General features: G+C 49.0%; 1 protein-coding gene across 1 annotated transcript; it reads right to left on the bottom strand.

Moving 5' to 3' along the window:
• Positions 1–4,315: 4,315 nt before the first annotated feature.
• LANCL1 (LanC like glutathione S-transferase 1) lies at positions 4,316–19,024 on the bottom strand. Its single transcript, XM_060257309.1, has 6 exons — positions 18,882–19,024; positions 14,755–14,901; positions 13,930–14,112; positions 13,287–13,463; positions 7,290–7,362; positions 4,316–5,609 (listed from the first exon to the last, which is right to left on the bottom strand). The coding sequence occupies exons 1-6, from the start codon at positions 18,957–18,959 to the stop codon at positions 5,533–5,535; spliced, it is 735 nt and encodes a 244-aa protein (XP_060113292.1). The 5' UTR covers positions 18,960–19,024; the 3' UTR covers positions 4,316–5,532.
• Between the last annotated feature and the right edge of the window lie 5,118 nt (positions 19,025–24,142).

The following is a 24,142-nucleotide window of genomic DNA, read 5'->3' on the forward strand; positions in this document are numbered from 1 at the left end:
TGATCCAACAGGGCTTCTCTTATGTTCTTATGTGACACAGACTGTTGGACAGGATGGACCATTAGCCTGATCCAACATGGCTTCTCTTATGCTCTCATGTCTGGGGCAGTGATGCTCTGTATTCTTGGTGCTTGGGGGGCACAGTGGGAGAGCTTCTAGTTATTCTGGCCCCACTGATGGACCTCCTGATGGCACCTGGATTTTTTTGGCCTTTGTATGACACAGAGTGTTAGACTGGATGGGCCATTGGCCTGATCCAATATGGTGTCTCTTATGTTCTTAGGACTCCTTTTAATAGCAGATGCTCCAGAGAGCTTCACCTGTTGAACTCCTTTGTGGCTGTTCAAGGCAAAAGCTCCTTGCCAGAAAAAAAAGGACAACCACCATAGAGTCTTCCTTGTACCAGAGGTGCCTTGAGACACGGAATGACTTCAGCCTCCATCTAAGAAAGCATTTTATTCTGCATTTCAGCGCTGAGCACATTTCCGCGGAGGGACAAGGCTGGGTCTATAATAAGCTGTGGAGGAGGGCTCGAGCATTCGCCTTGTTTGGGAAAATGCTGCCACCTTTCGCCGTCTGTATGCAGCTGTTAGCAGGAAGCATTCATAGTGCGAGGGGAATGTGGAAGGCTCGGCTATTAAATAGGCCACAAACCCTCTGAATCTCTGGCAATTTTGGTAGGAATGTAAGTGGGGGAGGGAGAATATTAGCTTGCTGAAGAGAATGTGGCCTATAACAGCTGTTAATGACAGGAAGGATTCCCCTCCATTAGCTAAAATGGCTGAGACCCTATTAGCAGGGCTTTTTTCTTGTAGCAAGAACTCCTTTGCCTATTAGGCCACACCCCCCTGATGTAGCCAATCTTCCTGGAGCTTACACTAGGCCCTGTGCTAAGAGCCCTGTCAGCTCTTGGAGGATTGGCTACGTCAGAGAGGCATGGCCTAATATGCAAAGGAGTTCCTGCTACAAAAAAAACCCTGGGCCAACTATCATTAGCTCTATTTCCTCATAACAATGAACACATGCAACAATGCACATTCAGTGTATGCTTCAGTGTTCTTTATTTGTGCTGAGTGCTTTTCAAGTTACATGCAGTCCATCGGGGCTATGAGCCACAGGGTATAGGTGGAACACTCCATCTGGATGGTCCAAGGGTCTAATTTGCTATAAGACAGCTTCATATGTCTGGGACAGTGATGTTCAGTTTTCTTGGTGCTTGGGGGGCAACAGTGGGAGAGCTTCCGGAGTTCAGGCCCCATTGGTGGACCTCCTGATAAGCACTTTGGTTTTGGCCACTGGGTGACACAGAGTGTTGAGCCAGATGGCCCATTGGCCTGATCCAGCATGGTTTCTCTTATGTTCTCATTTCTGGAGCAGTGATGCTCTGTATTCTTGGTGCTCAGGGGCAACAGTGGGAGGGCTTCTGGAGTTCTGGCTCTGCTGATGGACCTCCTCATAGCACCTGGGTTTTGGCTACTCTGTGACACAGAGCATTGAACCAGATGGGCCACTGGCCTGATCCAACATGGCTTCTCTTATGTCTGGGAGTGATGCTGAATCTTCTTGGTGCTTGGGGTGGGGTGTCATGGGTGCTGGGGACCCTGTAGAGGAAGTTGAGCCTGCAGCAGAAACTGTGCCCCTGCCACCTGCACCAGTGCCCCTGCCTCCTGCTGGAGAAGATCCCAGCCCCCCTGCCTCGCCCTCTCGGGTGGCGCGTGTGCGTGACCGCCTCCGTCAGGACCTCAGGGATCGGAGGAGGGCGGCACGCTCACAAGCAAGACGCTCCCTGAGCCCTGAGTTTTGAGAGGATTCTGGCCCTTCTAAGAGCAAGGATGCTTGAGTTGCAACAGGATCCTGGCTGCCTCTCTGAGCCAGCAATTAGCCCAAATGGGCAACAGCCAGCAGAGGGCTATATAGCTGTAGGCTTTGGGAGGAGGCTTTGTGGAAGCAACTAGTCATCTACCTGACGTCCTAGCATCCACTTCGGCTTTTGACTTTGGACCTCCTGACCTTGGCTTGACTTCTGGACCCCCTGACTACGGCTTCTGAACCTCTGACCTACGATACCTGGACAACGATTTGGCTTTGGCACCTTGGACACTCTTGCTCACCGGTTACAGACCTTGGACTGCCCCTGGACTTCGCCTGGCCTGGCCCCAGCTCGTGACATGGGGCAGTGATACAGTGGGAGGGCATCTGGAGTTCTGGGCCTTGCTGGTGGGCCTCCTGATGGCATCTGGATTTTGGCCATTGTGAGACACAGAGTGTTGGACTGGAGGGTCATTGGCCTGATCCAACACGGCTTCCAATATGTTCTTAATGCATGTGCCGCTGAACATGTGAATTTAAGCCCCATGTTTATCCAGGTAATGATCCCTCAGTTCAAACTGCAAAGTGAATGTGTACTGGCTATTACTTACAGACAGATGTATGCACACATTCACAGAATGTATGTGCATTCACAATGTGAATAGGGCTACTGCAAAGTTGTTTCAGTTTTCCATTGTCTTATCCATTTATGAAACCTTTATTTTTAGGAGATGATAAATACCGGCAAAAACAGTTCCTGCACAGGCACAACTCAAGATTAAAAGATGATAACACAGCACAGTGGCTGCTGGAGAGCTAGTTTGGCGTAGTGGTTAAGTGCGCGGGAGAGCCAGGTTTGATTCCCCACTCCTCCTCTTGCAGCTGCTGGAATGGTCTTGGGTCAGCCATAGCTCTCATAGGAGTTGTCCTTGAAAGGGCAGCTGCTGTAAGAGCTTTCTCGGCCCCACCCACCTCACAGGATGCTTGTTGGGGGGGGGGGGCAGAGAAGGTAAAGAAGATTATCTTCTTCTTATTGTCTTTGAACTTGGACCACAGGATTGGGGTCTCTGACTTGTGGGAGGAAAATATGCACTGGCTGTAGAGAATTTTAGCAGAGCATGTTTTTTCATTTCCTCATCCCAACACAAAGCGTGCACAGGGCTGGAGGGGAAAAGCCACAGTCCCACTGTAGCTCATAGCAGACCGTCTGCTTGGCATGCAGAAGGTCCCAGGTTCAGTCCCCGGCATCTCCAGTTAAAAGGACCAGGCAGTAGGTGATGTGAAAGACCTTAGTCTGAGACTCTGGAGAGCCCCTGCTAATCTTGGCAAGGGATACTGCCACTGATGGACCAAGGGTGCGATTCTATAGCAAGGCAACTTCATGTGCTCAGTCTAGGCCCTAGGGGTGGCTAAACTGCGGCTCTTTCACACATATCGTGTGGCTCCTGAAGCCTCCACTGCCCCCGTTGACTAACCTGGAGTAGCCATTTCTCTCTCTGAATCACTTCTCCAAGCCAAGCCACCCGGTGGCTTGGAGAATGCATTTTAAAGTTGCTTTCTTTCCACCTCTCTCCCTTCCTGTTTTGCAGCTCTCAAACATCTGGCGTTCATATCTTGAGGTTCTCAAACCCCTGGCATTGATTCTCTGTGGCTCTTGTGTCACGCAAGCTCAAGATGGACCCGTTCACTTGTTCGTACTGCAAGCCACTCTGGGTCGTCATAGGAGAGAAACGTACAGCATAAATATCTAAATAAATAAGTTCGATGCATCATTTTCCTCGCTCTTTAGAAGCTGTGGAATTTTGTATTGAAAAGCAAAATGCAGGAAACGATGAATAAGTCCTAATTCACAGCATACTCTTCTCTCAGATAATTTTAAATCAAATTCTTTGCAGCGGATCCACACTATATCTTCCTCTAACGGGGACGGCTGTGTGTGCACATGGGGGTAATTTCCATCAATTCCCCCATCCGGCTGTAGACCCCTGGTTTGCTTCTCACACTGTTCAAGAGGTCCTTCTGGAGCAACATTTTGGGTAGGTGACTGGAAGAGGGAGGGACATTCTGTGAACAGATAGCTTAGCTTGATTCCAACCTTCTACCTGGAAAGCGTCGTTTTCTTTTATTCACAGGCAGGGCTTTTCTTTGTAGCAGGAACTCCTTTGCATATTAGGCCACACCCCCCCTGATGTAGCTAATCCTTCAAGAGCTTACAGGGCTCTTAGTACAGGGCCTACTGGAAGCTCCAGGAGGATTGGCTACATCAGGGGTGTGTGACCCAGGGGTGAAATTCTAGAAGGAGCTCCTTTACATATTAGGCCACACCCACCTGATGTAGCCAATCCTCCAAGAGCTTACAGAGCTTTTAGTACAGGGCCTACTGGAAGCTCCAGGAGGATTGGCTACATCAGGGTGTGTGTGGCCTAATATGCAAAGGAGTTCCTGCTACAACGAAAACCCCCGTTCACGGGACACGCAATGTTCAGAAAGAACACAAAACAAGACACATATTCAAACGGCTTTAATTTCTACAACTTAACGTCACTCGGCCAAAGGCAGAAACAGCCTGACTTACAATTAACCGCCTATACAAAGCAACGCAGAAATCGTTTGCAAAAATGTCCAAGGGGATTTTTAATGCCTGCCCCACCCAGCTTAAGAGTATAGGCTCACCAAAGTGAGTTTAATATGGCTTTCTAAAAGAGATGGCGAATATTCTGAAACCGGCATCTTTTTTTTTTTTTGAAATTTTTAGCTGCCTAGCGTCTTAACACTGGACGATCGGAAATTGTTAATGCCAGCGGTGGATGAGCGTGTCAGAGGAATGAGCGGGCCCGTCCGAAATCAGTGGGGTTAAGAGAAGAATAGCAAATTAGCTGCCCGTGCTACTTCGGCCTTAACTTGGCTCAAGATCAGCTCAATCGTTGGTGCCAAACAGCGAGCTGACACTTCCCTTGTGTATCAGAATTAGCTGCAGCTAACTAACACCAGGCTGAGAGGGTGTTTTCTACAGTGTTCCCATAATGCACTGCTGATGACAGGGAACAAACGCATCCAAAATCTGTTGCAAGGCAGACAGAGCTAGCTGAACGAGAGCCTCACCTGGATTGCCGAAGAGATGTTAAAAGTATCTATCAAAAGCATGCAACTCAAGGTCTCCTTCCTATCCGCTGATGGTGCATGCAGCAATACAGCAAGCTTGTGCGTACAGAGGTGAACCCCCAAGAACGAACTTTGGTATGTTCCCACCACAGGTGTGGCCTTCGTAGCCCATGAGGTAAACATTTTAGCCAGCTTTGCCGGCTTCTGAAGAAGTTTCTGTCCTGGGGCTGACATCTCCCAAAGACGCTCTCCAAAAAGCCGCCAGAGTCAGTTAAAATCCTCCAAAGCCACATGCAAGAGAAAAGTTCCCCTCCACCACATCTATAAAATACCAACTGTCTAACAATTACTTTAAAGAGCCTCTTAAAAATATTATACCTTTTCCCCTTCCAAAAGAACCAAAGCTCTTCTTTTGTGAAACCTAAACAACGCTCAGGGAAAAAACAAAAGGCAGGGTACTAAAGTTTAAGCAGGCCGGACGTAGGAAACAACGTAAACCAAGCGGGAGCCCCGAAGATTTTGCTCTGTTAGCTGAGAAATGAGACAGCGAGAAATGAGTCCGCCTTTCCCAGTGAAGAGGAGTGCAGCAAAAGCGACGTGATGGTCACTGCAAATGTGGCTCTAGAGTTCGAAAGCCGGGAACTTGGCCTTAGCCGGGATCAGGAGGTCAGACAGGAAATAGATGGTGCCCGCCATGCCTGCGAAAACAGACAACCATGACTACAGACAGAGGAACTAATGCAATGCCATTTGCTAGAGTCAGTTTGGTGTAGTGGTTAAGTGTGCGGACTCTTATCTGGGAGAACCGGGTTCGATTCCCCACTCCTCGACTTGCCCCTGCTGGAACGGCCTTGGGTCAGCCATAGCTTTTGTAGGAGTTGTCCTTGAAAGGGCAGCTTCTGTGAGACTCTCTCAGCCCCACCCTCCTCACAGGTTGTCTGTTGTGAGGGGGGGGAGAGGGGGAAGGTAAAGGAGATTGTGAGCCGCTCTGAGACTCTGAGAGTCAGAGTATAGGGTGGGATATATATCCAATATCATCTTCTTCTAGAACTAAAGCAAGTCAAATGGCTGCTACAAAAGCCTTCCCATAGGTTTTTTTACTGGGCCTGGCAGCAGCCGAAAGATAGGGCCTGCCAAAAACAAAACAACACTTCAGGAAATCGCACTTCTGCTGAACACTCAGAACCAAACAGTCTGGAAGGAAAACTTTCTCCAGTAGAACACGGCACTTGATCCCGAAAGACTCTACAAACCCTAATGATGTTACCAGTCGTGAAAACCTGAAGTGTGGACACTCTCTGGTTCTTTATCAAATGTGTCACTATCTCCACATTTGTACAAAAAAATAAATGTTATAATACCTCGGTTCCCAGAGATTTATTTAACTCACGAAGATGTTCTTCCTCAGAACCCACTCTATGAAATCTTGCGATGCTTTTAATTTTAAGAAAGTATGCAGTGACTGTAAACCTTGCTATTTTATTCTTCGACTAATCTGTGCCTTGTTTTTTTCCTTGATAAAAATTATCGCTTTAAAAAACGTGCAAAAGGAGCAAAACAAAGCAGAAATAAATAGCCGTACTGCCAAGGCATTGGCAGGGCGAACAGCCAAGTGAGCCACTGAACTTTGAAGGGCTTTCAGCCTATTGGTGTGGATCAGAACTGGAACTGCCAATCCTACTGCTCTGTGGTGTTCTCTGTGATGTGCAAACAAAGCTGGTTTCGTTAGGCACCACGTGGCTGCCATTAAAAGCCAGGTGAGCTTGAGTGAGGGATGCTCAGATGCAGGCTTTTTTGTAGCAGAAACTCCTTTGCAGATTAGGCCACACACCCAATGTAGCCAGTCCTCCTGGAACTCTTAGTACAGGGCTCTTAGTACAGGGCCTACTGTAAGCTCCAGGAGGATTGGCTGCATCAGGGGTGTGTGGCCTAATATGCAAAAGAGTTCCTGCTACAAAAAAGCCCTGCTCTTATGGCACAGAGCCCCATGGTGCAGAGTGTTAAAGCTGCAGTACTGCAGTCCTAAGCTCTGCTCACGACCTGAGTTTGATCCCCAGCGAAAGCTGGGTTTTCAGGTAGCCGGCTCCAGGTTGACTCAGCCGTCCATCCTTCCGAGGTGGGTCAAATGAGTTTCCAGCTTGCTGGGGGGAAAGTGTAGGTGACTGGGGAAGGCAATGGCAAACCACCCCGTAAAAAGTCTGCCGTGAAAACATTGTGAAAGCAATGTCACCCCAGAGTCGAAAATGACTGGTGCTCGCACAGGGCACCTCTCCTTTCCATATGGCACATCTTTTGTAATTCATCCTTCTTGTTCCTCTTAAGCAGATGTATTCACATTCAAAACCAGCAGTTAAGTTAAACGGGAGAACAGAGTTTACCTTCGAAGAGAGAAAAGGGAGTATCTGGTGTCCGGCACCCGTGCTGTCCATAACTCAAACACCATTCGGCAAACTAAGAGAAAGAAAATAAAAAAAAGTCACACCACAAGTTTTAGAAGGCCTGCTTGTAGATATCGGACATCACCTGGAACCATTTTCTACCTTCTGAGAGACAGCTGTCTGAATCCATTCCGTTCTTATTTATGGCCTTGACCAGAGGTCTCCAGCCTTTTTGAGCCTTTTGGAATTCTGACGCTTGGTGGGCACAGCCACAAAATGGCTGCCGCAGGAGGCAGAGCCAGCCACAACATGGCTGCCACAGGAGGTGGAGCCTGCCACAAAATGGTTGCCACAGCTTCCCTTCAGTCACATAATGAAGATACTTCCTTGTGCTGTGGTGGCAGCAGCTGCCATAGCAACACTGTTAAAAAATCTGCACTGTCAATCGAATCTCCAATGGCCAATCAGAACCCTTGCTGAGCAAAAGCTCCACCCACTTCCTAGAAACACTTGGCGGGAGCCAGGATGGAGGGCATCACATTGAAGACACCTGGTCCAGACCACAAGAGGCATCTCAGGATATTTTGAGATGGAGACAGGGATGCTCCTGGACTGCAAGCCCCTCTTACCAGTTATGCCAGCCAAGTCACAGAGTGTTCAGAAACATTTTAACTTCTGAAACTGTTCAGAGAAGAGAATGTCCATCGAGTATCAGCTGCATTGTGAAAAACTCTCACATGCCGTTCTTTGCACAGCCCCGGGCTCTGGAGTGCTGGGAAACCAAAGGGCAGGCAAGCCCAGGAGATGGGGAACCGAAGGGAAGGGATGTTGAGCGGGTGGGGGGCTCACCAGGAAAGGGCAATGCTGACAGCTTAATTTCAGCCATAAGAGACGCTGCGGCGGGAACGGCCTAGGAAACGTGACACCTGTCCTAAAAATGTGCTTTCCTAATAAGCAGCTGGGCAAAGCCTTTGTGGCAAATGAGAAAAAGAGCCCCCCCCCCCCGCACAAATACAAGAAGAAGAAGAAGAAGATGAAGATGATGATATTGGATTTATACCCAGCCCTCTGCTCCGAATCTCAGAGCGGCTCACAATCTCCTTTCCCTTCCTCCCCCCACAACAGACACCCTGTGAGGCGGGTGGGGCTGAGAGGGCTCTCCCAGAAGCTGCCCTTTCAAGGATAGAGTCTCAGAGGGGCCTACAATCTCCTTTCCCTTCCTCCCCCCACACCAGACACCGTGTGAGGTGGGTGGGGCTGAGAGAGCTCTCCCAGCAGTTTCCCTTTCAAGGACAACCTCTGCCAGAGGTATGGCTGACCACAGCTGCGAGTGGAAGAGTGGGGAATCAAACCCGGTTCTCCCAGATAAGAGTCCACACACTTAACCACTACACCAAACTGGCTACACCAAAGAAGTGAGCAGTGACTCACGAAAGCTCATCCGCTGCCACAAATACTGTTAGTCTTTAAGGTGCTCCTCGGCTCTGGCTGTTTTCTGCTTCTCAGGCCTCAGATTCAGCAGGAGCTCACCGGAGCACAGCTCCTGAACCTTTCTGAGGGTTCTCCCTCCTCCTCCCCACCTACCTTGTCCATTGGGTAGTAGGTACAGCTGCATAACAATTGCTGGATTAGGAGAGTGGGCAGCCAGCCTTTGCCACGCCCCCAGCAGCTCTCATTAACCCCTGGAGAAGCCTGTGCCACCCTTTCTCCACTTCTTATGTGCGTTTGGGTGGCAGGTGGCTTGCTGGTCTTTTGACTGGTGGGGGGGAGCAGCCCAGAAGAGACCCAGGTGAGTGAGGCCTGCTTGGGCTGGCTGGATCTCCAGGCAGCCAAAGCAGGTCTCATTCGCCCGGGGTTCTCCTTTCTTGCATTGGGTTGCTTTTGGCTGGCGCGCGCATGTGTGGCATATGCTAATGAGTTCTGCTAATGAGCCCCACCACTTATTTTTCTACAAAACAACCCCTGCTACTGCTACAGACAGACTAACACGGATACCCATTATCAAGGCTTTTTTTTCTTAGTGTAGCAGGAACTCCTTTGCATATCAGGCCACAGACCCCTGATGTAGCCATTCCTCCAAGAGCTTGCAGGAGGCCCTGTAAGAAGAGCCCTGTAAGCTCTTAGACGATTGGCTACAGAGGAGGAAAGGAAAGGTCCCCTGTGCAAGCACCAGTCGTTTCCGACTCTGGAGTGACATCGCTTTCACGTTTTCACGGCAGACTTTTTACGGGGTGATTTGCCATTGCCTTCCCCAGTCATCTACACTTTCCCCCAGCAAGCTGGGTACTCATTTGACTGACCTCAGAAGGATGGAAGGCTTCCCCAGTCTTCTACACTTCCCCCCTAGCAAGCTGGGGACTCGTTTTACCGACCTCAGAGGGATGGAAGGCTGAGTGAACTTCAAGCCGGCTACCTGAAAACCCAGCTTCCGCTGGGGATCGAACTCAGGTTGTGAGCAGAGCTTAGGACTGCAGCTTTAACTGTGCCATGGGGCTCTTTGAGAAAGAATAAGCAACCAGAAAACACCAGATATCTCCCTTGTTCAATGAAAGGAAAGGAAAGGTCCCCTGGGCAAGCACCAGTCGTTTCTGACTCTGGGGTGACGTCATTTTCACATTTTCATGGCAGACTTTTTTACAGGATGGTTTGCCATTGCCTTCCCCAGTCTTTTATGCTTCCCCCCCAGCAAGCTGGGGGCTCATTTGACCGACCTCGGAAGGATGGAAGCTGGAGTCAACCTCGGGCTGGCTACCTGAACCCAGCTTCCGCCGGGGATTGAACTCAGGTCGTGAGCGGAGTTCAGACCACAGTACTGCAGTACCGCTGCTTTACCACTCTGCGCCACGGGGCCGAACGCACTAACGAGTTCCTGCTACAAACATTGTCCTGCCCATATCACGTGCGAGGATTTTAGATTTTAATTCCAAGCTGAAGCAATGCCACAGCAACTGGACGGTCAGCATTTGGCCCAGCTGAGGCCTGGCAAGGATTGGGCCCTGAAAACATCCAGGCTGGCAGGGGAGGTGGGAGGTCAAGAAAATGGCAGAGAAGAGGGAGAGGGTTAGGATGGCTTTGAAGGGCACCTGGGAGGCAGATCTTGAGTAACAAGGTGCCAAAGATGTTCAGGGATCATTTTGTGGAAAAAGAGGTGCCGTAGCTCATTAGCACAACTCCTTGGCACACGCCACACACCCCTGGAAAGCGAACTAAATTAGATCAGCTCACCGTCTACCTTCTTAAAGTGCTTCTTGAATTAGAATTGTCCTAATAAAACCTTACTCCCATCCACTGTTCCCTCTCTAAGCTGAGTTAGCGTGAGCTAGCTCACAATTCTTTAGCCTCTCCGGCTCACGCATTTTTGCCTCAGCACAGGAAAAATAGCTCCCGAGCACAATAACGTCTGCAGTCGCTCACACCTTTAATGCCGGGAGCTCACAAAGTAGAATTTTTACCCACAAGGTTCTGCCGCTTAGAGGGAACATTGCGTCCCATCATTTACTTTCTCCTGTGTGGCCCCAGAGGCATGAGGAGGATTTCCATCTGTCTGCTTGATCTGCTTTGGTGATTTCCCCATTTGTGTGTTGTGTGTGTGGAAAATACTAGAAAGTTTGTCAAATCTTAAGAGTTCAGCAAAATTCTCACAGGGGGTTTGAAGCACAGGGGAGCCCAGAAGCAAGTATTTTTTTTTTGGGGGGGGGGGGTAAGTAAGAAAGAGCACACTAAAATTTAGAGGTTCTGAACATATGAAGCTGCCTTCTACGGAATCAGACCCTCCTGGGTCCATCCAAGTCAGTCTTGTCTACTCAGACTAGCAGCAGCTCTCCAGGATCTCAAGCTGAAGTTTTTCATGCCTGTTTGCCTGGACCCCTTTTTAGTTGGAGATGCTGGGGATTGAACCTGGGACCTTCTGCTTACCAAGCAGATGCTCTACCACTCAGCCACCATCCCTCCCCAAATATATGAACATATGAAGCTGCCTTCTACTGAGTCAGACCCTTGGTCCATCAAAGTCAGTATTGTCTACTCAGGCTGGCAGCGGCTCTCCAGGGTCTCAAGCTGAGGTTTTTCACGCCTCCTTGCCTGGACCCTTTTTAGTTGGAGATGCCAGGGATTGAACCTGGAACCTTCTGCTCACCAAGCAGCTGCTCTACCACTGAGCCACCATCCCTCAAGTTCCGCTCCTGTGAGCTCCTGCCCAAAATGAGGCCTGGATGCAGTTGAGAGGCAAGGGAGACAGACTGCAGGCCTGAAACGTACTTCACTAATCTCCAAGCGCCACCAGGACAGGACGTGAGCACAACAGAACCAACAAACAGGTAATCCACTTTCATTGCCGCGCCATGCCTGCAGGGTGTTCATTAACAGATGGGGCTTCCCCTGCATGTGTTTTGCAATAAGCAATGGCCGGACTTTCCAAAGGTTATCACAATTTGTGCTCTTTCCGCTTTTGGGAAAAACCCAGAAAGCAGAGAGGACCTGAATTGGGTGGAAAAGGGGGGGGGGGTTTAACGTATATTGTGAATTATTAATAAACAAACATGACGTTCGTGAGCCAGAGGAAGCGGGCAAATTTCTAATGAGCCCTTTTTCTTTTTAAAATGCCACCCCAGTTAAAATTAACAGCAAACACAAAATGAGCACCAATGTTCTAGCTTTGGGATCTGCCATTTAAGTGATTCTGCTATGTAGAATGATCAGAGCCAGTTTGGTGTAGTGGTTAAGTGCGCGGACTCTTATCTGGGAGAACGGGGTTTGATTCCCCACTCCTCCACTTGAAACTGCTGGAATGGCCTTGGGTCAGCCAGAGCTCTCTTATCTGGGAGAACCGAGTTTGATTCCCCACTCCTCCACTTGCACCTCCTGGAATGGCCATGAATCAGCCATAGCTCTCGTAGGAGCTGTCCTTGGAAGGGCAGCTTCTGGGAGAGCTCTCTCCTCCCCACCCACCTCTCAGGGGGTCTGCTGTGGGAGAGGAAGGGAAAGGAGATTGTAAGCCACCCAGAGTCTCTGATTCAGAGAGAAACGCGGGGTATAAATCTGCAGTCCTCTTCTTCTTCAACATTTACTTGGCACACAACACTTATCTCCATGCCTTGAGGGAATTCAAAGAAGCTGATAGCAGCGGGTTGAGGATGGTAAAAAGGAAATACCACTTGACACAGAGAGTGATTAAAATGTGGAATTCACTGCCAGAGGGTGTAGTGAGGGCCGCAGGAATAAAGAGCTTTCAAAGGGGATTCAGCAGATTCATGGAGGATGAGTCTCTGAATGGCTCCTGGCCATAGCGGCTGAGGGGAACCTCCACATTCAGAGGCACTAAGACTGAATCCCAGAGCCAGGAGGCAGCATCAGGGGCTGGAAGGCCTCGGCCTCTATGCCGTTGTTCTGGCCCTCCAGAGAAACTGGCTGGCCACTGTGTGAGACAGGAGGCTGGACTGGATGGACCATTGGTCTGATCCAGCAGGGGTCTTCTTAGGAAGTCCTCAGCCTCTGTGCCATTGTGTTGGCCCTCCAAAGGAACTGGTCAGCCACTGTGTGAGACAGCATGCTGGACTAGGTGGACCCTCCCTAGTCTGATCCAGCAGGGCTCTTCTGAGGTTCTTAGGAAGGCCTCGGCCTCTCTGCCCTGTTGCTGGCCTTCCAGAGGAACCAGTTGGCCACTGTGTGAGAAAGGTTGCTGGAATGGATGGACCCTTGCTGGTCTGATCCAGCAGGGCTCTTCTGATGTTCTTCTCAGGGGAAGGCCTCAGCCTCTCTGCCCTGTTGCTGGTCCACCAGAGGAACTGGTTGGCCACTGTGTGAGATAGGATACTGGACTGGATGGACCACTGGTCTGATTCAGCAGGGCTCTTAGGATCTTGTTGGGATACTAAGACATCATTTTCTTTAAAGACTTGGGTTTTAGTGACTTGGGAAATGCGTCTCCCCCCGTCCCCCCACAAACACACAAAGAATATTCTCCAGCACTCGCATGCCTGCCTCCAAACTGCTGTTCACCTTGCAAGCTCTGTAGAGATATTTCACGTCTTGAGTGAGGTTGTAGAGGGTCAGGAAGGCATACGCGTTGCCAGCTGTCCCGTGGCACAGCCCGTAACCTTTCTTCAGCAGCCCCCACTGCCAGATCACCTCGGCGCACTGCAAGGCATCGCTGAGGTACTTCTGCTCCCCGAACACCTGTAGAGACAAGCAGTGCCTTTTCCGGCTGTGCGGTTCGCGCCTCATCCAACCCTGGGACGGGGACGTCTCGTGCATACGTGGCTAATTAGACCTTCTATCAAGGAGTGCCCCCACCCATCCTTCGGGAGAGAACACAATGACTTTGCCGTCTACCTTCAGAGATTTTTTCGGAGTGATAAATGAAACAAAACGTCGTCATTATTTAAGCCCCCGCTGACGGTCGCCATTAGTCAGCCACCGAAGAGCGGGACATGCGGCCACCTCTCCGAGCAATACGGGCGCCCTACGTTCAGGAGGCATGACAGGGACGTCTCCAGGAATCATTTGTAAAAGTCTCATTTCCATTTTAGTTGCAGGTGGAGAAGTTATTGCGTTTAAATATGATAAACTGGCTTGGGGGGGTGGCGGGGGGAGAGGGAGGGGTGACGAGCACCAGCTCTCCGCCTCGGCCGTTGCTGCTCACCTTGTAGGCCTGAAGGAGCATGTAGATGACGCCTGGCGCACCGTGGCACCAATGCACGAGCAGGTCTCTGGAGTCCTCGATGCACGGAGGGAAATTGCCAGAGGGGAACTTCAGCTGGCAGACGTAATCCACGCTCGGTTTGACGGCATTGTGCAACTTGGGTTGGCTCACGCCAAGGCCGGGCTGAGAGGGACAGAAAAGCACAGGGTTAAAAGACGGACAGACGTCCTGGCTTCTTCTGGCTTTTGAAGACAATGATGTCACTTTTATACCAGCAGGGGGTGGCTCACGGGTCTAGGGATGGGCACGAATCAGCTCACAAACTAAAGTTCATGATGAATTTTGGCTGGTTCGTGGTTCAAGAAGTGAAGCTCCCTGCAGGTCCACTGACATGAACCTTCAATGAACTTTCAAGCTATTTGTGACAGTTTGTAAATGGATACGTTTCCAGACAGACCCTCTCCGCTCAATCTGAATGTTCACCAAATTTCAAAGTAGAGAGTGGTGGAATTCGGAGAGCATGTAGAGAGCATCTAGGGGAAGTCCTCTGCAACTCTGATGTCTCTAGCTTGCATGGGGGTGTGCTCTATACACTCCTGAACCTGCTCCTGTCAAAATGACTGCCGGGGCCATCTGGAGGTCGACCAACAGGGCCAGAACTCCAGAAGCTCTCCCACTGTTGCCCCCTAAGCACCACGAATACAGAGCATCGCTTCCCCCACAAAGAGTGTTCCATCCATCCTTTGTGGCTCACAGCCACCGAAGGACCTCTGCTCCAAATGGGCCTTCCCAAAGCAATCTCTTCATGGCAGGACACCCTTTTACCTGCATGAGATAGTAATAAATCCCTGCTAAGCCATGTGCTGCTCCTACGTAGTATTCCTGGTACCATTCATACATCAGGGGGCTCTTTGCCATGAAGTTCCGCCTTTTGGACAGGCTCTCCCCAGAAGCCAGAACCGCCTCGCAGACCTGGAGCAAAAAAATCTAAAATCAGTGGCTGCTGTTCTAAAATGGCCCTTTCACACATTTCCCCTCTGGCCATATGGGTTCTACATCGCCCAACTCAGAATCTGCAGCAGGTGCAGATGGGTCTAGCCGACAGGAATGCGTGTTGCCCATTTTGAAATGGCTACATCAGCTCAGGAACCTTGAAGGCTGAGTGACTAAAACACAGAACAAAATATATCGCTTTATCAACATTGGAGGGAGGGGGGATTGAAATGTCATACGGATTAATATTGCGATAATTAAGAAATAACTAAGTTGTATAACCGTATGATATCAATAAATTGTTAAAAGAAAAAATATATCGCTTTACTGCAAAGTGTACAGCATTCGTAGAATGGAGATAAAAAACCAAGGAGTAGTGGGTGTAACATCACATCTGTTACAACATAAGAACATAAGAGAAGCCATGCTGGATCAGGCCAATGGCCTGTGTCACACAGTGGCCAAAAAACCCAGGTGCCATCAGGAGGTCCACCAGTGGGGCCAGGACACTAGAAGCCCTCCCACTGTGCCCCCCAAGCACCAAGAAGACAGAGCATCACTGCCCCAGACATAAGAACATAAGAGAAGCCAGGTCGGATCAGGCCAATGGCCCATCCAGTTCAACACTGTGTCACACAGTGGCCAAAAAAACCCAGGTGCCATCAGGAGGTCCACCAGTGGGGCCAGGACACTAGAAGTCCTCACACTGTTGTCCCTCCCAAGCACCAAGAATACAGAGCATCACTGCCTCAGACAGAGAGTTCCAACAATACGCTGTGGCTAATAGCCACTGATGGACCTCTGCTCCAGATGTTTATCCAATCCCCTCTTGAAGCTGTCTATGCTTGTAGCTGCCGCCACCTCCTGTGGCAGTGAATTCCATGTGTTAATCACCCTTTGGGTGAAGAAGGACTTCCTTTTACCCGTTCTAACCCAACTGCTCAGCAATTTTATTGAATGCCCACAAGTTCTTGTGTTGTGAGAAAGGGAGAAAAGGGCTTCTTTCTCTGCCTTCTCTATCCCATGCATAATCTTGTAAACTTCGACCATGTCACCCCTCAATCGACATTTCTCCAAGCTAAAGAGCCCCAAGCGTTTTGACCTTTCTTCATAGGGAAAGTGTTCCAACCCTTGAATCATTCTAGTTGCCCTTCTCTGGACATTTTCCAATACTATAATATCTTTTTTGAGGTGCGGTGACCAGAACTGTACACAGTATTCCATTATTCCCGTAATATATTACTGGCTCAAACTCCATTTTAGAGCTGAACTGGGACCCCTGTTAAATTTTCTGAAAAACGAACTGGGATGCTACAAACAGATTTAAGCTCAACCAATAACTAGGTTATTTTTTAATCTGACGAATCCTACATCTTTAAATCCACCAAGCAACGTCTTATAGATACTGAACAACCACAACAACTCCCAACTGGCCCAACCTCAGATTCGTTTGCCTGCCAGGATAGCCCAATAGCTCCACGTTCTTGACGACCCTTTATAATGTAGAGCCTTTTTGTTGACTTGGGTATACGCATTCCCCTCTGGGACGCTTTCTGGTAGATATCTCCAGATCCCGAGGCAGGAGCGTTTATGTCCTTGAATCATAGAGCTGGAAGGAACCTCCAGGGTCATCTAGTCCAACCCTCTGCACAATGCAGGAAACTCACAAATACCTTGGATCTTCATCGCTGTCAGATGGCCATCTAGCCTCTGTTTAAAAACCTCCAAGGAAGGAGAGCCCACCACTTCCCAAGGAGGGAGCATGTTTCACTGAGGAACCGTTCTCACTGTCAGGAAGTTCACAGAATCACAGAGTTGGAAGGGACCTCCAGGGTCATCTAGTCTAACCCCCTGCACAATGCAGGAAACTCACAAACACCTCCCCCCTAAATTCACAGGATCTTCATCGCTGTCAGATGGCCATCTAGCCTCTGTTTAACAACCTCCAAGGAAGGAGAGCCCACCACCTCCCAAGGAGGAAGCCTGTTCCACTGAGGAATCGCTCTAACAGTCAGGAAGATTTTCCTAATGCTGAGCCGGAAACTCTTTTGATTTAATTTCAACCCACTGGTTCTGGTCCTACCTTCCAGGGCCACAGAAAACAATTCCACCCCATCCTCTATAAGACAGCCCTTCAAGTACTTGAAGATGGTGATCATATCACCTCTCAGCTGCCTCCTCTTCAGGCTGAACATCCCCAGCTCCTTCAACCTTTCTTCATAGGACTTGGTCTCCAGACCCCTCACCATCTTCGTTGCCCTCCTCTGGACCAGTTTCAGCTTGTCTACATCCTTCTTAAAGGATCCTTTAAGAAGGATGTCTACATCCTTCTTAATTCTTTAGACACAACTGATCACATAATTTTCAACTGCCCTCTTTAGGACTGCCCTAAGAAAAGGCTGCTTTCTAATTTGATACATTCTAAAAGTCACCCGAACAATCATCTTAAATGTCAGTTTCTTTTGAATGATTTGATTCCTGAAATTACGGACGTGGTCACCAGATTCCTTGTGGAAGCTCTTAAAGAAAATTTTACATAGTGTTGCTTCTGTTTTTCCCTTTCTGCCCTGGATTATTACTTAGTCTATGGTTCTGTATTCTATTGACTGGATTGTTACTTATTTTGTGATTGCTGATATGCCAATAAAAGTATATGATGCAATACGATTAAAGCAGTTCGTAAAACCTGCGAATAGCAGCAAATTAGCATGGAGAACAGAATGACTTCAAGGCATGTGTAGTGAGATAAGAACCCAATATCTCTGTTAGGCCCTGGTGGCTCCACTGTCCTGAGTGCTGTAATAAATCACACGTACAATAACTGCTAGAACAAAACACTGGTTGCACACAAAAATCACTAGACCAAACGTGTTTCGGTCTTGAGGGCCTCCTTCAGTGGTCTAAATCAGGGGTGGCCAACGGTAGCTCTCCAGATGTTTTTTTGCCTACAACTCCCATCAGCCCCAGCCATTGGCCGTGCTGGTTGGGGCTGATGGGAGTTGTAGGGGGGGGGAAACATCTGGAGAGCTACCGTTGGCCACCCCTGCTCTAAATAATAACAGCACACACTGAAACTATATCTGTTCCAGGAAGTATGTGAATCAATGGAACAGCTTAACTCCAACTAAAGTTCGGCTGTCAATCAAGCTCGTGTATACAGAGGAGCCCACCCATCAGAGAAGATAACTTTGTACAACCACGTTGGTCTAAAGCAGCACTTCATGAAATGTGCATGCCCACAAAAGCTTATACCCAGAATAAAACTTTCAGACCAGAACTTTGTTCTATAAAGCAAGCGTCCCCAAACCCCGGGCATGGACCGCTCCCCGTCTGTGGCCTTGAGTTGTATAATTATTTCATTATATATTACAATGTTGTAGTAGTAGTAGTAATAATAATAATAATAAGACAACAACATTGGATCTATATCCTGCCCTCCACTCCGAATCTCAGAGTGGCTCACAATCCCCTTTATCTCCTTCCCCCACAACAGACCCCCCTGTGAGGTGGGTGGGGCTGGAGAGGGCTCTCCCAGCAGCTGCCCTTTCAAGGACAACTCCTACAAGAGCTATGGCTGACCCAAGGCCATTCCAGCAGCTGCAAGTGGAAGAGCGGGGAATCAAACCCGGTTCCCACCAAACAAAAATAAAGTGCGCAACTGTATCATCCTGAAATCATCACCTAACCCTCCTCTTGGGTCTGTGGAAAAATTGTCTTCCGCAAAACTGGTCCCTGGTGCCAAAAAGGTTGCTGCAAAGGAAGTTACTGTGACTTCCCCGCTGCAAACAGCGGGGCAGGACCAGGGGTTCGTTAAGGGGCAGCAAGTCCAGGACGGATCTTGGACATGGAGGGGGCACATCCCGTTTCACTTCACACACGCTTCCCTTTTTTGTGTGCTCCGGACCCCACAGGGTTCAGGAAGGGAGAGTTCAGGGGGGAAGAAGAAATGGGCACCATACCTGCTGGATGTGGCTTTGCGGGATCTTTTCCTCTCCAAAATGCTTGTTCACAAAGAGCAAAGCATACAGGTAGCCCATGCGGCCGTACAGCAACTCATCAGGGACTCGGGGGTCCAGCTTGGAGAGATGCAGTAGCCTAGAAGGACAGATGTATATGCAACTTTAAAAAAAACAGGTATTAAATTGTTTATACATTTGGACATTTCTGTAAACTCCTCCCCCCCCCCCCGCACTTGCGAACCCACATTTCGGTTAGGAAAAGCTGCTTTTAAAAGATTGAATGACCATTCCTAGGCATTAGCTGTATAATGTGGGAACAGACAGTCCATGAATTTTATAAAATGGCCCCAGGAAAAGTTTAGAACAGGGGTGGCCAAACTTGCTTAAAATAAGAGCCACACAGATTAAATGTCAGATGTTTGAGAGCCGCAAGACGTGAGCGTTAGATGTTTGAGAGCTGCAAGAGAAGAAGGAAGGAAAATAGACAGGGAGGAGGAAGGGAGAGGTAGAAAGAAAGCAAATTTAACTTTAAATGCATTTTCCAAGCTGCTGGCTGTCTTGGAGAAATGATTTAAAGAGACAAATGCCTTCTCTTAGATGTCTGATGGGGAAATAGGGGCTTTGAGAGCCACATAATATTTTGAAAGAACCACATGTGGCTCCTAAGTCGCAGTTTAGCCACCCCTGGTTTAGAATATGGCAGGGCTTTTTTTGTTCCAGGAACTCCTTTGCATATTGGGGCACGCTGCCCTGATGTAGCCAATCCTCCTGGAGCGTACAGTAGGAAGAGCCCTGTAAGCTCTTACAGGATTGGCTACATCAGGGGGGTGCGGCCCAATATGCAAAGGAGTTCCTGCTACAAAGAAGGCCCTTGGGATACGGAGCGAAGAGAGAGGGAAGAGTTTTCTGTCTGGCTAAGAAACAACACTGACTGATTTCTTTGCGCAAGACAATCACGGCAACAGTGAACATGTTCGTGGGTCTTCCCCACCCCCGAGAGCAAGCAACAGCTCCCTAGAGCGTGCCTTTCTCTGCAGGCGTCCATTTTTGCACATTTTATTATCATTAAGCGGCAATATAAAGGCCAAAAGGTCTTCCCAGAAACCCAATGTTAACTTATTAACTTATTTGTTGAAATACGTGTCCGAGAGAAACCAAAGCGACACCGGGCGTCCGTTCCTTCATCGCTCATGCTCAAAATTATCCGCAGCCCACTAATTAGGGTGCATTTAACTAACGACAAATATTGGGTCGCTGTTATTACGACCACAACCGACTCAGTCAAGTTTCACTCATCAGTTAGTCAAAGTAGGAACTGGGATGCACAGAGCCTCGCTGCGCATGCTAGAAAATTTCACCGTCATTTTCCCAAGGTATTAGCAGCGAGACCAGAGATATTTCTGCAACACTAACTATTTCCGCACCCCGGACTCTGCAGCCAAATCATTCAAAATGCAAACCGACCTCCCGTGTTGCACCAAAAAAGGATTAGGTAGCTTTTCTCCATAAACCCAGGGCTTTTTTTGTAGCAGGAACTCCTTTGCCTATTAGGCCACACCCCCATGATGTAGCTAATCCTCCTGGAGCTTACAGGGTGTTTTTTTTGTAGCAAGAACTCCTTTGCATATTAGGCCACACCCCCTGATGTAGCCAATCCTCCTGGAGCTTACAGGGTTGGGGTTTTTTGTAGCAAGAACTCCTTGGCATATTAGGCCATACCCCATGATGTAGCCAATCCTCCTGGAGCTTACAGTAGGGCCTGGAATAAGAGCCCTATAAGCTCTTGGAGGATTGGCTACATCAAGGGTGTGGCCTAACAAGCAAAGGAGTTCTTGCTACAAAAAAAGCCCTGTGTAAACCCAAATGGAAAACAGATGAGAGTATGAAAATACAGCTTTGAAACACGCAATCGTGTAGGAGTTGAAATGAGGGGGTCGGGACATCTTCCCTCTAAGGAGAAGCTGAAGAATCCGGGACTTTTCCATTTAGATAAGAGACTGGGGGGGGGGGCATGATAGATGGAGGATAAATCTTATCAGCGGCTCCTAGCCATGGTGGCTGAGGGGAACCTCTGCGTTCAGAGGCACTAATCCCCTTCCGTGTGCACTTGTGCTTCTTCACCTTTTCCTTCGCTATGTTGCCCACCCAGAACGAACCCAAACAAATGGTGACCATATAAACGCAGCTTCTTATTCCAGACTGGTCCCTGCATCTCTTAAACACCTTTTATGAGGCTTATGCTAATCTACTGTTCACCCTCTACCTATATATGGACTGGTAATTTCCACTTCATTGTATCTGAAGACGTGTGCTCGCACACAAAGGCTCACACCTTGAATAAAACCATGTTGCTCTTAAAGGTGACACCGGACTCAAACTTTCTTCTTCGGTAGAGCTACTGGAGCCCAGCAGCACCTTAAAGATTTGTTCAAAACAGGGGTGTCAAACATGCGACCCTGGGGGCAGAATTAGGCCCCCGAGCAACTGGCTGTCATCTGCTTCCTTCTCCCCCTCTCTTGCTTCCTTCTGCATCACAGCTTGCTTTGCCAGGCTTGTTCGATCGCACAGGAGCTACAGAGCGAAACCTCTATTTCCTCCATTGGCTGAGGCTCCTTCCTTGGGGAGGCAGAGCTTGCTTTGCCAGGCTTTCTCAATTGCACAGCAGAGCTATTGAGCCGAGCCTCTCTTCTTTCTACTGGCCGAGGCTCCTCCCCCTCCAGTCCCCTGGGGAAGGAAGGAAAAAGCCAGAGCTTCCTTTGCCCAGTTCCCTGGATCCCATGGCAGAAATACAAAGAAAACACCTTTAAGCATGTTTTATTTTAAGGCTTGTTTGTTTTTTTAAAAACCTTTGTGTTTGTCTGTGTCCTTTAGAAAGCTGATATCTCTGCTGCTGTTGTTGTCCAGTCGCACAGTTGAGTCCGACTCTTTGCGGCCCCATGGACGAAGTCACGCCAGGCCCTCCCGTCTTCCACCATCCTCCGAAGTCTGCTCAAATTTGCGTTTGTTACATCAGTAACGCTATTCTTAAATAGGTACACACCCGGCCCGGCCCAACAAGGTCTCATTTATGTCAGATCTTGCCCTCGTAACAAATGAGTTTGACACCCCTGGTTTAAAAGCTGCAGCCACTGAAACTCTGGCGTGTCCCTAAGGGGCACCTGGACTCGAATCTAATTACAGTCAACGATGTCACTTAAAAAGAGAACAAAAACAGCCACTTTGTGCGGCTGTTCGTAGGAGAGATCACACAAAAGCCGGAGGAAGAACAAGAAGGGATTAAGGAGGATTCTGGGAAAGGGCCCGTGGAGTTGGAGACTAAAGGAGGGCGGAATCAAAATGGCGGCATGATGGCCATTCTGCAGAGGCCATAAAATGCCATTAAGAACAGCAGCTGCTGAGGAGTGAGGAACAGGAAAGAGCCCGACATCTCTCTCAACTCTGGATGGATATATTTAGGAAAAGTATTAGGATGACCCGTGGGAATGAGAATGAAGTCGCTTTGGGATTTCTCCCTTTCTGGAGGCTTTCAAGAGCAATGCCGACGAACATCAGCAGAAGTTTGGGTTGCAGGATCCGGTCCGAAACTCTGCAGCTGGATGGGTCTACTCTATGATAGCCATGTCATGTTCTTGCGGAGCCACTAGATGGCAGTGTGGGATCAGACGGGACTCCCTCTCACGAAAAACAGTGGTTCAGAGTGGCAGGAACAAAAGGACCCATTTCAAAGCGAAACAAACAAGGGGACTGTTATCAGCTGGAAAATCCTAGGGACAGAGAAGGTGCTTCTGCCAAAGTCTGTATCAGGGCCTTGCTTTTTATTTAAAAAGCCAGATTTGCATTATGAAGAGAGAGAGAGACGCAAGCTGCGCTCTAATGCTCCCGCCCGCGTTAAAAGTATCGCCGCAATAGCATGAGAAAGGGGAATGAGGCTGGATGCAAAAAATGCAGGGGAGATAAACGGCAGAGTTTGCTCGGAAGATGCAGACAGACAAGTGACAGCGGATATTTAAATCTGCCTTGACCAAAGCACTGCTGTATTTGTGGGCTACGTTTCTGTCCTCCGCAAAGAAAATATGGGCGGAGTTAACATCCTCTGTATAATGTACTTGGATCCCAGCCCTTAAACCAGGGGTGTCAAACATATGACCCAGGGGCCGAATCAGATCCTCAGAGGGCTCCTCTCAGCCCCCCCCCCCCCCCCCGAGCAACTGGCTCTTGTCTGCTTCCTTCTCCCTGCTGAATCGCACAGGAGCTACAGAGCAAAACCTCAATGTTCTCCATTGGTTGAGGCTCCTCCCCCTCCTGGTCCCCTGGGGAGGGAGGGAAAGAGTCAGAGCTTCCTTTGCCCAGTTCCCTGGATCCCCTGGGAGAGATAAAAGAAAGCACCTTTAAGACCAGCACGTGCTAATGTTTTAAGCATGTTTTAGGTTAAAAAAATAAATAAATCTTTAGTCATGCTTGTCTGTGTCCTCTAAAAAGTTTATATCTCTGCTGCCTAATCTTAAATTAGAATACATACATGGTCTGCCCCTACATGGCCCAGCCCAACAAGGTCTTATTTATGTCACATTCAGCCCTCATAACAAAGGAGTTTGACACCTCTGAAAACTGTTTGGTATGTTTGGACTGTATGCAATGTTAGAACCTAAGAACATAAGCGAAGCCATGTTGGATCAGGCCATTGGCCCATCCAGTCCAACACTCTGTGTCACATAAGAGAAGCCCTGTTGGATCAGGCCAATTGCCCCTCCAGTCCAACACTCTGTGTCACATAAGAGAAGCCCTGTTGGATCAGGCCAATGGCCCATCCAGTCCAACACTCTGTGTCACATAAGAGAAGCCCTGTTGGATCAGGCCAATTGCCCCTCCAGTCCAACACTCTGTGTCACATAAGAGAAGCCCTGTTGGATCAGGCCAATTGCCCCTCCAGTCCAACACTCTGTGTCACATAAGAGAAGCCCTGTTGGATCAGGCCAATTGCCCATCCAGTCCAACACTCTGTGTCACATAAGAGAAGCCCTGTTGGATCAGGCCAATGGCCCATCCAGTCCAACACTCTGTGTCACATAAGAGAAGCCCTGTTGGATCAGGCCAATTGCCCCTCCAGTCCAACACTCTGTGTCACATAAGAGAAGCCCTGTTGGATCAGGCCAATTGCCCCTCCAGTCCAACACTCTGTGTCACATAAGAGAAGCCCTGTTGGATCAGGCCAATGGCCCATCCATTCCAACACTCTGTGTCACATAAGAGAAGCCCTGTTG

Source organism: Heteronotia binoei, chromosome 16 (assembly GCF_032191835.1).
Source record: "Heteronotia binoei isolate CCM8104 ecotype False Entrance Well chromosome 16, APGP_CSIRO_Hbin_v1, whole genome shotgun sequence".
NCBI classification, from domain to species: Eukaryota; Metazoa; Chordata; class Lepidosauria; order Squamata; family Gekkonidae; genus Heteronotia; species Heteronotia binoei.

Coding starts and splice junctions, on each gene's coding strand:
- LANCL1 (XM_060257309.1), bottom strand. CDS start 18,959: ATGGGCTACCTGTATGCTTTGCTCTTTGTGAACAAGCATTTTGGAGAG. Junction 14,902..18,881: donor CGCAAAGCCACATCCAGCAG/GTATGGTGCCCA, acceptor TTTTTGCTCCAG/GTCTGCGAGGCGGTTCTGGC. Junction 14,113..14,754: donor TTTATTACTATCTCATGCAG/GTAAAAGGGTGT, acceptor TGTCCCTCTCAG/CCCGGCCTTGGCGTGAGCCA.